The sequence below is a fragment of the Anoplopoma fimbria genome, chromosome 20 (genome assembly GCF_027596085.1).
Source record: "Anoplopoma fimbria isolate UVic2021 breed Golden Eagle Sablefish chromosome 20, Afim_UVic_2022, whole genome shotgun sequence".
Taxonomy (NCBI): domain Eukaryota; kingdom Metazoa; phylum Chordata; class Actinopteri; order Perciformes; family Anoplopomatidae; genus Anoplopoma; species Anoplopoma fimbria.
The window spans coordinates 22176905-22191325 of record NC_072468.1 but is presented as its reverse complement, the minus strand read 5'-3'; the positions used below and the strand labels follow the sequence as shown (position 1 = coordinate 22191325).

General features: G+C 37.4%; 2 protein-coding genes across 2 annotated transcripts; both read right to left on the bottom strand.

The window, feature by feature from the left end:
• Positions 1–1045: 1045 nt before the first annotated feature.
• On the bottom strand, positions 1046–6573 carry sh3bp5la (SH3-binding domain protein 5-like, a). Its single transcript, XM_054621820.1, has 6 exons — positions 5902–6573; positions 5452–5514; positions 4900–5028; positions 3916–4080; positions 3002–3175; positions 1046–2720 (listed from the first exon to the last, which is right to left on the bottom strand). Exons 1-6 carry the CDS (start codon positions 6127–6129, stop codon positions 2178–2180), a joined length of 1302 nt encoding a protein of 433 aa, XP_054477795.1. The 5' UTR covers positions 6130–6573; the 3' UTR covers positions 1046–2177.
• Positions 6574–8385: 1812 nt separating this feature from the next.
• mgat1a (alpha-1,3-mannosyl-glycoprotein 2-beta-N-acetylglucosaminyltransferase a) lies at positions 8386–12552 on the bottom strand. Its single transcript, XM_054621928.1, is given in 4 exon segments — positions 8386–9144; positions 9147–9759; positions 9966–10897; positions 12303–12552. Coding segments are annotated over 3 exon segments (1329 nt in total). The 5' UTR covers positions 10599–10897; positions 12303–12552; the 3' UTR covers positions 8386–9061.
• Between the last annotated feature and the right edge of the window lie 1869 nt (positions 12553–14421).

The following is a 14421-nucleotide window of genomic DNA, read 5'->3' as shown; positions in this document are numbered from 1 at the left end:
CATTCATCTTTTCTCCTCCTCCTCCTCCTCCTCCTCCATCCCTCCATAGGATGAAACACGCTATGGTCTGAGCCCACGACAGCCAAATATCACAATGAATCTTACGAGGAGGCTTTGGGTGTGTTTATGGTTTTATGGTTTTATGATAATTATGTTGATAATGATCTCACGGCAGCAGGACTAGACGCGGATGGAGGTGCAGATATGGCGCTGTGGTGTTAACACTGACTACACTGTTAAGCCTTTTTATTTTTTTATTTGTATTATTCTCTAAAGCCCTTTGGAGTTAAGTCGACAAAACAGCATTCAGTCATTTTCTACAACACTGGTCATCTATTAAATCAAAGCCAGTCGCCTCTTTCCCACCATCCTCTGCTCCTTCTTCTGCCTTCTATTCTGAGATCCTGTTTCATATTTATATATCTGCTGAATAATTGAAGGGAAGCTGGGGAAGACGTAACCTCTCCCTCTGTCTCTCACCATCCCTATTCCTGCATCCATCAAACAGGATCTCACCTCCTAACATGTTATCCTACAATAAATCCTAACCAGACGTCAAATAAAAAAGGAAAAATATGAGAACCTCGCAAGCCCATTAAGTATGATTTGGTTTATTGATTATAGATATGATAATGCATGAATTGGAAAGTGACATTCTGACTAATTCACAAATGCCATTAATAGGGTGGAGACTAATCGTTAAGACAGACGTGACGGTCAGGTTGTTCAGATTAACTGCAACAATGATTTAAATACACATGACAAACTGTGAGCGTCCAGAACATCTGTACAACAAACTTGTCAAACATTCACATCAAATAAAACACATGTAACATGTACATGTCGATATTCTTTTTTCCAGCTTTGTAATAATTACATACATTTACAAGTCATTTCTTGACTTTGTCGTTTTGCATCTCACACTTTGACAATCAAAGTACCATATCGTTAAAAAGAAAAATACAGAAATCAGAACTCTTCAAGTCTCATCAGATACGGCGCCTGGGTGACTGTTAAGATTATTCAAGTGTTTTTTTTTTAAAAAAAAATCATAAAAGGGCGCAAACCCACTTGTTCTTTAAATCGTTTTAAACAGAACTACAGTTGAGGTTACAACAATGTGCCACTCATGCTAAAAGTGTTACTTGTTCTGTGTCAAGGCACACTTCAAAATTACAACAAGGGCAAATTGTTTTTAAACAAGCAAGCAAGGGGGGAAATGTATTTGCTGCCAAAGAATTCCACTCATACAAATGTAAACAATGTCCAAATAAAATAAACTTGGGAAACGCTCTCGCGACATACGACATTAAAAAGTAAACTTGGCTGCAGCTTCATCGTGTTAGCTTTAATTGTGTCAGTTTTAGTTTCAGCATATCGCCCTGAATACATGTCATAAGTGTCTGTTTAGATAGAACAAGGAGTGCATGCTGTCGGAGTGGAAAGAGTCATTATCATCTTCAGTCTCAGACCTGATTCATTTCAGGAATTTTCAAAAAAACGCATTCTCTCGTGCCAAAAAAACCCCCACTGCTTTCAGCATGTTACTGGAAATAAATATATGAAATGTGAATTCAAAACATGCTTTCACCTTGCACCGGCTGAGAACGTTTTTTGTCATTCTTCCCTGCACACTCACTTGACGAGTGTGGCTCTCTGTGTGCATGGAGAGACCCTGCGACACCCTCTACCTTGAAGCAATCGCTGATAAGACCCGACGGGACTGGAGGGGGAAACAATGGAGGGTTTTTTGTTTTCAAGAGTCTCACCACATCAGATCAACGTCATCTTTTGATCATTCTTCGCTGTTCCTTCATGCTCGAGGAACAAATTCTACCCAGAATCCCTCAGAGGGGCGTGAATATACAGCACACTTGTCCTGGAGTGTTGAAAGCTCTTTTAGATTCCAGTAGTGTTCTAACCAGCCAGCAATATTAACTATTGATCAGTGTCAGCCTTAGATTAATGTGTTGTCAGTCAAAGTACGTGTGCTTATTTACATATGCCATATCATACACCTACAACTGCATCGATCCAGTTTCTACAGCTAATTTACTGTCTTATACTTTGGTTGGTATCTATGCGGTAGGGATGCTCACCCTAATTGGTAGTTTGTTTTTTTTGATAACTCACTTTGCTTCTGTATTGTTTATAGCTTGTTTATATCTATGACAGCCTCACAAACTGAAGCTTCGGTGATGCTGCTTGTAGAACTGCTGCTGGCGCACTTTGGCACTCGTTTCCACCAGCTTGTCTCTTCTATCCACCACTCCGCCTCTCTCTTTCTCCCCCTCATCCCCGGTTACGCTGCCTACATCGCTGAGGTCCCCGAGGTGCTCAATGGAGTCATATTTCTCCAAGTCGGAAGCGATGGTCTGCAGGCTGAAGACTGAAAGTGAATCCGACCCCGCCCGCTCCCTCTCCTTTTCATTCTCCTTCTCCTTGTATTTCTCCAGGTCGATGGCTGCATCCACCCGCTCCGTCCCCGTCGGGCCACCGCCGCAGGCTCCCACTTCTTTCTGAACTCTGACGTCGGACTCGGCTCCGACGGGTGGGCTCCGCCCGCCGCAGACGGTGGTGCACCCTCCCTCCGCCTGGTCCCTCCCCCTCTGAGCGTGAATCTGCTCACTGATTTGTTCCAAGTTTCGTAAGGCGATGGAGTAGCGGGCCTTCACTTTGGCTACGTGCTGTTCCAGCTGCAGCACTATGGCCTTGTTCTCCTGGAGTCACACAGAGGGCACAGAAGCTTTTATCATCAATTTCAACATTGATTTTATGCCAAACAGGTGAATATCCTACCAGTGACCTCTACTTAATCCATAACATGACAACTGAATACATTACAAAAATGTTTGCAACCTCAGCAGCACATTTACAACACAACTAAACAACAGAACTTTCTTGTGAGAATGGGAAACGCAGAGTGACAGAGAACAAAGTAGACTGCACAGAGCATGTTGTAAGTGCTTAAGGGTTCACAAACTCCCTGTGTCTGCATTACCTCCAGAATGTGGTTGAACTGGGCCTTGAGCTCAAAGTAAGGTTTGGATTTCACAATGACTCTTTTGAGGGACTTTTGCAGCATCTGAACCCGAGCCTCGGCCTCCTGACAGGCGTGTGTGACGCGCATGTGCTCCCTCTCACTGCGGAGTCGCTCCTCCTCGGCTTCGTTCACCTGAGAGAGACACGCAGGAGCAGGATGTTAACACGCATACACACATGAAGACGCAGCCAGTGTGTTCATGAGTACAAGACGTCAATCTCTCTCTTAGCATAGTATTCTTTAACAAAACTCTAGATTTAAAAATGTTCAATAAAAAACAAGGTATTTGACCTGCACTGTGGTATTCCTATGTCACTATCCACTAGGGGTGTAAATCAAAAGTGTCACCACAATGTGATAGGATATCGATTCTTTGGAGAACGTTACAAAACACAAAGTCTGCAACGATACGATTTTGATTTGATTCAACTATATCATATACCCGTTTAACATTATCAGTTACATTCATATAAACTCATGAAAAAAGCTAAAATATGATTAGAAAATGTAATAACTGGGCTCTGTAGGATACAGATGCGCTTGGACGGAAATGCGTGCCATGGGAATTTCAAAATAAAAGGCGCATCTTAAAGAAGATAATGGATATCAATGTTTCCACTTTGCATTCAATAATCAACTTTGATAGTTGATCATTGAAACGATATATTGATCCAGATCAATGTATCGTTACACCCCTAGTAACCTCCGTGTTTTAGATGATTTTTTTTGTTCGTTGTACTTTTCAGTGAGTGTTACTTCTTGCTTTAAAACATCTCTTCTGAGACAACAGAACCATCCTGTACCCATTGGCCCACTCACCCCAGGTCTGGTGTCATTATTTTATAGCATGTGTACCTCCTCCTCATTGTTACCTTGGAGGTAGCATGGTTGAGCATCTCCTGCCAGGTGGGATCCAGCGTGTTCTTGCCATCGGCCATCAGACCCTGCTCAGCCACATAGACCATCTCCCTGGCAGCTGTGTGCATAGAGACCGCTCGCTCATAGCTCAAAGCTGCCTTCTGGGTCTCCTGTTGTGCCTATAGAGAGCAGAAAAAAAAAACAGAAGTGGAATAAGAAAAGGACACCATAACCTGTTCTGTTAAGACAAATAACAGTCAGAACTCTGCCAAACTGTATATGTAAACCAAAGTTTTTGATTTAAAAGTTGAATAAAGGTAAGTCCATGAGGTCAATAAATGTAGAAACAGGTAAGTAAATGGAAATAATCAATTGCCTTTAATATAAATGTATATATTTAACTTTTTACAATTTCCCATAATGAAAATCACACACAGTTATTGCTCCTGTAGGAACAAAACAAGTCTCTGATATCCAGATTGCATGTAGGGCTACATCCAGTTAAGGTAGACTGCAGCTCACACCTTGCACAAGAATTAATCTCACATGCATAATTAATGCCTGGCTGAGAGTCAGAGCTCTCTTTGCAGCGCAGATTAACTTTTAGGAGTTGAAAACTGAAATTGCTGCAATATAAAGAAGATGGGACCATCAAAATCGTGTCTACCTTGCTTGGCATAGGTAAAGAACAGTGTGTAGGGGACTGGAAGGCTTTAAATAACTATGAGCACGCCTCCAGTGCAGTCAGGAATGCAGTAACACTACGTATGCGTGCAAATGAGCCCCTCACCACCTTCAAATGCTGTCTGAACTAGGCACTAAATTCCTTTAAGTATTGTTAACTTTTCCATCTCAATATAGCGAAGTGATTTCTGACCAAAACGATTTTCTTAAAAAGGCCTAGGTACTCCAGTTTCACTTTCAAACAATAACATTTTAAAACACATGGGACACATGTAAACACATTGAGACAGAGCACAGAAATCATTCGTGTGTACCTCTTTTGCAAGGCGACGAGCTTCATAGTAAGGTCTTGCTTTCTCAATGCAGCCACCAAGCTGAGAGCTCTGAGCATTTAGCTTCCTGGCAGACTCTGTGAGGATCTTCCGGTAGCCTGATCTGGCATCCTGGATGGTAAATGCATGAAAATGGCACGATTAGATTTAACTGTAATAGGATGACGGGAGCGTGGCTGCAAGTGAGCAAACAATTCACTCGAGTGTCGAACTGCGAGTACCAAAAGATTTTCCATTTTAAACAGTTGTGACTTTTTCCAGACCCAATGTTTAGAGACATTGAAAACAAAATTATCATATTGATGAGAAACGTCTGGGCAGGCTAATAAAATATTTAACAACAGACACAGCAAGCAATTCCTAGGGTGGTAGTAAGTGTTCTTTTCACATCTCTCACGAGTTTTGCTTTGTCGAAATCAAAGGGTTTTTATGCAATCTGTTTTCCATATTCTACAGTCATGTGTGGGAAAACTGAACAAATACCCCTAATATATTTATTTACTTAGAAATTTGTATTTTTTATTTTAAACTTACATCCAACTGCAGCTCAAGTCTGTTGATTTCTGCACTGGCTTCATTGAGATGCTCCAACTCTTCCTGTGTGGGGGGAAAAAGAACAACTCCTTTTAAGCCATTATTAACAACTAAACTAAAATTGTGTATTATTTTTAATACAGTCTGGGTGAAAATAGCAACAAATATCTGATGCATTGTGATTGCATTGAAATGCAATGGTAATGCATGATAATTAGATAATTAGATGCACGTTACAGGTAATAATAATAATAATGGATTTTATTTATATAGCACACTTTAAAATACAAAGAAATCTCAAGGTGCTGCACAGGGTAGAACAATCACAATAATCAAATATAATAATAAAACACTAAAAACAAACAAAAAATAAGAATTTAAATAAATGAATTAATGTAATCATAATGTGTCAATGGAAGATTTGTTATGCATATCCATCTAGACTCATACCTGGATTCTGGGGTCCAGTTCCTCCTCATACGGGCTGTGCAATTGCTCCCCGACTTGTTTTTCACCTTCAGCCTCCTCACAGGTGTCCCTGAGCCCAGTCTCCAGTTTTGTCCCATTAGTTTCTGCAGCCTTGACCTCCATGTCCGCACCGGGCATAACCTCCCTCCAGTCCCCGCCGTCCGACTCCCCTGAGCCGGCGGGGCTCTCACGCAAGTCCCCTGGCTCCATTCCGGGCCTCCGCAGTCTCGGCTAGCTGCGGCGTTAGCTTAGCCTGCTCCTCCGGCCGACGTGGTCCAGAAGCCCGGTCTTTGGAGGGTGTGTTTTGTGGTTTTCAACAGGGATGAATAAGAAAAGACTCCAGATTTTCAATGTGCCATAATCAACAAATCACACCGAGACACGAACCCGCAGCACGGCTAGCTAGCATAGCCTGCAGCCATGCGTGCTAACAGGCTAACGCCGTCAGAGCTAACCGGTGACTTTACAGCAAACTGTGAAGAAGAAGAAACAGTTTTAATGAAATGAAGAGTGAAATGAGGCCGGTCGGTTTGTTCCCCCCCATCACATGTGTTGTTCCCCATCTCCTACTGGCTCTTCATTACTTTAGCTAGGCTAGCTAGCTAGCAGTTTCGGTCTCACATCATCATCATTGCAAATGAAGTAAACAGAGGAGCTCCGGGTTGGAAGCGGACGCGCCATGAAGTTTGGGCCACGGCGGCCACCGTAGACACGCTGGAAGCTGTGGTATCACTATACAGTGCCAGTTTTTTGTTTATATATATATGTATATATGTATTTATATATATATATATATATATGTATATATATAAACAGAATATATCAGTTAAAATATATAATTTTGTTTATATATATATATATATATATATATATTTATATGTTAAATATATATATACAGTACCAGTTTTTTGTTTATATATATATATATATATATATATATATACATATATATATATATATATATATATATAAACAGAATATATCAGTTAAAATATATATAATATAGAATTTTGTTTATATATATATAATATATATATATATAATATATATATATAAAATACATTTTGTTCCTATTTATTTCAGGAGGAAGAGGATATTAAAAGTTGAGGATCTGTCAGAATTGCAACTTTTCCACATTTATAATTATAACAATTATATATATATTTTTTTTACTTTGTTGTACATCTCATTTATAGACTGTGGTATCACTATACAGTACCAGTTTTTTGTTTATATATATATATATATATATATATATATATATGTATATATATATAAACAGAATATATCAGTTAAAATATATATAATATAGAATTTTGTTTATATAATATATATATAAATAAAATACATTTTGTTCCTATTTATTTCAGGAGGAAGAGGATATTAAAAGTTGAGGATCTGTCAGAATTGCAACTTTTCCACATTTATAATTATAAAAAATATATATATATATATATACAGTACCAGTCAAAAGTTTGGACACACCTTCTCATTCAATGGTTTTTCTTTATTTTTTTTTTATTTTACATTGTAGATTAATATTGAAGACATCCAAACTATGAAGGAACACATATGGAATTATGTGGTAAACAAACAAATGCTCCAAAAACCAGAATATGTTTTATATTTTAGATTCTTCAAAGTAGTTGAATGAGAAGGTGTGTCCAAACTTTTGACTGGTACTGTATATATATAGAAACAGAATATATCAGTTAAAATATATATAATATATAATTTTGTTTATATAATATATAGATATATACAGTACCAGTCAAAAGTTTGGACACACCTTCTCATTCAATGGTTTTTCTTTATTTTTATTTTGTAGATTAATATTGAAGACATCCAAACTATGAAGGAACACATATGGAATTATGTGGTAAACAAACAAATGCTCAACAAACCAGAATATGTTTTATATTTTATATTCTTCAAAGTAGTTGAATGAGAAGGTGTGTCCAAACTTTTGACTGGTACTGTATTTCTAGAAGTATTTCATTAGTATTGCTGTAATCCTGTAAATTTCCCCGCTGTGGGACTAATAAAGGATTATTTTATCTTGAGTAAAATATTCAAACCATTGGCTCCATAATTCCTGGATTCACCATTTAGTCACATGAAAATATCCTGAATCACTTAAGCATCAAGCATTTCCTAAAAATTCAGTGTCAGCTATTTGGTATCTTTGTAAACTTTGGGAGCTCTACTCGAATTTAAAATTAATTAATTATTTCTTTCTACAATCAACGCTTGAAATGATGAAGGCAGCACAAAACGTAAACCATACCCTGGTGCTTCACTTTCTACCTCTCCACCCAAGATTTCATTAAACTTTTTTTTTTTTTCTTTTTACAAAAAGTACCAAAACACTGGCAACAATAATCTATTCTGTGGGTTTGAAAAATGTTAGACTGCACAGATTGATTTTCATGATCCACTCTGTGTACTACTCTTTGGGTATGTGTATATTTTTTGAATTTGCAGCTTACATTAACCAGTTACATTCATGACAATAATAGTTCACCTGTTTACATTGCTGGCATTGTGTGTACATTAATTAAGCAATTTTAATTGTGTATTTTTTTTTATTCCAAAAATATACAAACACAGGTAAGAAACCTTGCAAGATGTACTACATTGGAGGATCGTTCAACAAAATTAATTTAGCAGGAAGAAGTGATTTTCATAGAAAAATAAACAATGAGAATCAAACGTTTGGATTATACTGCAGTTATGACCTGTCACCACCACCATAAGCAACCATACCACTGATTATATTTTCAGATTTGTACCAGACATAAACATCAGAAATTGCAAATTATTAACAATAATTAGCAAACTAAGGTAATTGCATTGAATGCATAAATGAATGGCATGTGCACAATTAGCAGAATATAAAAATAGATCTCTAGTGAACTGCAGCAGTCTTGTCTGACAAACTGTTTAGGCTTTAAAATAATGAAAAGAGAGACCTGAGTAGCATTGGCAATAACCCCAACACCAGAAGAAAGACAATCCATTCTGCATTATTATAGACGATAATCTAAAGTACTTTTCATTCATTAAAAGACAATCAGTCTTTGGTCAGGATTGCTTTCCCCAACTGACATTCAGAGATGCACACAGACTTTCTTCTGGATCATCAGCTCCAGGTGGGATCATACTGGGTCCACCCTGGAGGAGGGGCCAAGTAGATCCTGCGTCCTCTTGAGATGAAACTGACAACCCCCTGTATCCTGTCCTCGGGACGCCAGACTTCAAGTCATCCATGACTCCCAGGTTTTTGGCCAGCACTTTGAAACTGTCCTTTCTTGAGTATTGAAGGCGGAAGGGCCCACTTCCTTTTAGCTGCCCTTGCTTAACATCTTCATATGTAACCAGGGGAGCGCTGTAAACTTCCTTCTCAAAATGTTCTCTGTATGTCTTCTCCTTCAAGTAGCTCAGGTCTAACTTGGTGAAAGGCACAAATTCGGTATTCAGTTTAATGTATCGCAGGTACTTGTCGTAAAACTGACCCAGGCTCACACCTTTCCGGCCAAAGGTTAGAGTTCTTGAGATCTCTGGCCGGATGCAGGCGCGGTTGCGGCGCTGCTCTGGCTGACGCATCCAGTCGTCCCAGAACGAGGCGGGCCACTTGGGCTCCAGTTCCTCCCACAGCTCCCTGAGGAGCATCCACCCGAGACCAGGAAAGAAGTCTGTCCTGTAGAGCAGGTCAGCCTTGCTGGGATCCACGTAGCCGTCACGGCCATTGTCATTCCAGGCCGACACACACCACAGACTGGGATCAGATTTCAAGAGTGGCAGCAGGGCTTGGAAGTACTCAAAGAAGTCTGGCGCCACCTAGAGTAGGAGATTAATAATTAAATATCAGTTTACTGTGACCCCTGGCAACAAGTTAAATTAACTTAACTTAAAAGCTGTTAAACATGAAACATATGCATGTTTTTATATTGATGAAGGTTAGATATAACTATGGGCTTTTAAATCTGCCGTAACATTTAATATGACAATGATTAACTGGAGCGATTTGATGCCACTATGTTTACCTCGAGGTCATCCTCCACAATCACGGCAGAGGAATGAGAGAGGGTCTTGAACACTTGGTTGAGAGCCCAGCGGTAATGCCTGGAGATTTTGTAGTAACCCTGAAACTTCTTGTGCTCCGGTCGCACCGCGATGTCTCCCAAGTCCGGCTGTTTCAGATGAATTACTTGATTTCCATAAGAGCGGATCACCTCAGCGGTTTCGGCGTGTCCACAGTCCTGACTCACTACGATTGGGAAAAGCTCCGCAGAAGGACGGAGCTCCAGGAGTTTGTCCAAGCAGCGCCTCACGGTGACCCTGTTGCAGGCGATCACCAGGATGGGAATGACGGGCTGACGCGGGACGACGGCCTCTGGTCCGTTTTTGTTTGGCGGCTCCCACAGCGACTGCTGTTTCTTGATCTGCAGCAGGATGTTTTTCTGCAGTTCGAGCTCTGCCTCGAAGGTGTCCGCCATGCGGAGCACATCTCCCAGCACGTCATTAGTGGGCCTCGGAGCCACTTCCCCCTGCTCTCGGCCAGGCTCGCCCGGCTGGCCGTTTGGGGGTCTGCCCCACAGCAGAAGCACCAGTATGGCGTTCCAGGTTATAAACAGGAACGTACCACAAATAATGAGAGAGCCTCTCTTGCGAAGCATGGCACAGAAAATTTGGAAGGAGGGAGGTGGATTAGGAGGACCGGGTCTGAATAGAAAGACGTGTACTTTTTACAGACAACAGGAATGGGAAATGTCGAGGGCAGCCCGTGTATCATCACAAGCACATAATCAGAGATCTGGAAAATACACTTTGTTGGCTCACTGTGAAGTTGCTAAAGTTATAACGACACAGAACAGTCTCAAGGAGGGCGAAGATGGACGAAATTTGATGGACGGGAGTCATCTTGTGAAAAAGTTGCAATTCTGACAGATCCTCAACTTTTAATATCCTCTTCCTCCTGAAATAAATAGGAACAAAATTAACTTTTTTTTAGACAAATAAAAAGGTTGCAATAAAAGTGACAACAAAGTAAAAAATATATATATATTTCTTTTAAGAATGATAAATGTGGAAAAGTTGCAATTCTGACAGATCCTCAACTTTTAATATCCTCTTCCTCCCGAAATAAGTAGGAAATAAATGTACTTTTTTTAGACAAATAAAAAGGTTGCAATAAAAGTGACAACAAAGTAAAAAAAAATATATATATAATTGTTATAATTATAAATGTGGAAAAGTTGCAATTCTGACAGATCCTCAACTTTTAATATCCTCTTCCTCCTGAAATAAATAGGAAACAAAATGTACTTTTTTTAGACAAATAAAAAGGTTGCAATAAAAGTGACAACAAAGTAAAAAAAAAAATATATATATATAATTGTTATAATTATAAATGTGGAAAAGTTGCAATTCTGACAGATCCTCAACTTTTAATATCCTCTTCCTCCTGAAATAAATAGGAAAAAATGTACTTTTTTTTAGACAAATAAAAAGGTTGCAATAAAAGTGACAACAAAGTAAAAAAAAAATATATATATAATTGTTATAATTATAAATGTGGAAAAGTTGCAATTCTGACAGATCCTCAACTTTTAATATCCTCTTCCTCCTGAAATAAATAGGAAATAAATGTACTTTTTTTTTTTTTAGACAAATAAAAAGGTTGCAATAAAAGTGACAACAAAGTAAAAAAAAATATATATATATAATTGTTATAATTATAAATGTGGAAAAGTTGCAATTCTGACAGATCCTCAACTTTTAATATCCTCTTCCTCCTGAAATAAATAGGAAAAAATGTACTTTTTTTTTTTTTAGTGACAACAAAGTAAAAAAAAAATATACAAATAATTATAAAGGTTGCAATAAAATGTACTTTTTTTGACAAATAAAAACAATAAAAGTGACAACAAAAGTAAACAAAAGTAAAAAAATATATATATATATAATTGTTATAATTATAAATGTGGAAAAGTTGCAATTCTGACAGATCCTCAACTTTTAATATCCTCTTCCTCCTGAAATAAATAGGAATAAAATATACTTTTTTTTTTAGACAAATAAAAAGGTTGCAATAAAAGTGACAACAACAAAAAATAATAATATATATATGTTTTTTTGAAATGACAGCAGGAAAGCAGTTTCTGTTCATGTCAGTTTCGTAGGAAGTTGCTTCATGTGACCTGTAGAGATGATTCACTCTATCTGTCTATCGATTTCCTCTTATCACCTGTGGCTGCAGGTCGAAACAAGAGTGGAAAAACAACTGTGAGGACACTGGGTCTGCTGTCTGCAGACAGGTAACACAGGACGGACGGTACATACTGGAGCTCGGGGAGGAGCGTGTTGGAAGGAGCCCTTACCCCTCTGAGCGCGTCTCCTTCTCGGACGCATGTCTCCGGGTGACAACCTGCAAAAGTTGAAGGACAGGAGCGGAGAGGCCGGTGTGGAGCCGGTGTGGAGCCGTCCTCTTGCTGGTTTCCCCCCGCTTACAAATGCAACTTTACACCCCTTTGGTTTCTCTGGTTTCTCACAAGGCTGGAAAGAGGAGGAGGAGGAGGAGGAGGAGAAGTAACACGACGACTTCCTGGGTAAGCGAGCAGTCACGGGAAGTCCCGCCCCGGCTGTCACCTTGAGGAGTTACGCAACACTCATTAAGACGCAGCCGCCTGTGGTGCTGTTTGCGTTGGTTTCAAGGGAAACATTTTGAGTTTGATGGAGGAATGTTTGTTTTATTCTACCTGATAACAAGCACAAACAAACTGAATATACAGTTAAAAACAGATTTTTTTTTATATATATATATATATATATATATATATATATATATATATATATATATAAACAGAATATATCAGTTGAAATATATATAATATATAATTTTGTTTGTATATAATATATATACATATGCATATATATATATATATACATATATATACAGTACCAGTCAAAAGTTTGGACACACCTTCTCATTCAACTACTTTGAAGAATCTAAAATATAAAACATATTCTGGTTTGTTGAGCATTTGTTTGTTTACCACATAATTCCATATGTGTTCCTTCAATATTAATTACAATGTAGAAAAAAATAAAGAAAGAAATAAAGAAAAACCATTGAATGAGAAGGTGTGTCCAAACTTTTGACTGCCACAGTATATATATATAATATATAAATATATCATATATAGTATATATTATATATATATATAAACAGAATATATCAGTTAAAATATATATATAATTTTGTTTATATATATATATATATATATATACAGTACCAGTCAAAAGTTTGGACACACCTTCTCATTCAATGGTTTTTCTTTTTCTTTCTTTTTCTTTTTTTCTACATTGTAGATTAATATTGAAGACATCCAAACTATGAAGGAACACATATGGAATGACGTGGTAAACAAACAAATGCTCAACAAAACAGAATATGTTTTATATTTTAGATTCTTCAAAGTAGTTGAATGAGAAGGTGTGTGTCCAAACTTTTGACTGGTACTGTATACATATACATATATATATATATATATATATATATATATATATATATATATATATATATATATATATATATATATATATATATATATATATTAACTGTATCTGCATGGTGTTTTAAAACTGTTATATTCTGTTTTTGCTGTAGATATATATATTCTTTTTAAAAATATATATTTGTTTCCTGTGGTGAAAAGTAACTTCAAGTAGTTATTACAATTTCTAACAAATTTTAAAATTCTATCGACAACAACATTAAAAGTTTTATTACACGTTTATGCAGTTATACTAATCCAATCATCTGAGGTGCAAGAAATATTAAGACCCTATAAGTAAAAGTACCAAAGCGAAAATTACTGATTGTTTTTGTACTAATAACACTTATAACAATGTCGTATTTCATTTACTGATCTTATTTATGAAAGTGATATACTTGAAGAGTAAAAGATACAATACTTCCGACTCAAATGTAAAAATATAAATGGGCATATAATCAAAATACTCAAGTATAGTGCCATGAAACTGTACTGTTAAGCACAGTACTTGAATATTAAATTTACTTGCATTCCACCACCAAAAATATGTAATGACAGGCACGTAATGAGTAATTTAACTTGTGATCCTTTAAGTACATTTCGCTGATAATTCTCCTGTAGTTTTAGTTGTGAAGATTTTAAATTCAACACATTTTTCATTGTTTTATTGCTACTTTTACAAAAGTCAAAGATCTGCATTACTTATTTCCTGTTTATAAGTGCTGTAGTTGGAAAGAATATGTGTTCATCTTTAAGTAATTCCTGCACATTTATACAGTTTTTACTCAGACTGGATTTAAATATTTCCATCTTGTAAAATGTTTTACTTCTATTATCCATTCCATGTTTGTAAGATAAGGTCTTGTGCAGATCGTAAAGGGTAGGCTAAACATAAATGTAGGCCACTGCCATTATTTTAATTGTCCATCAGGAGGCCCAGGAT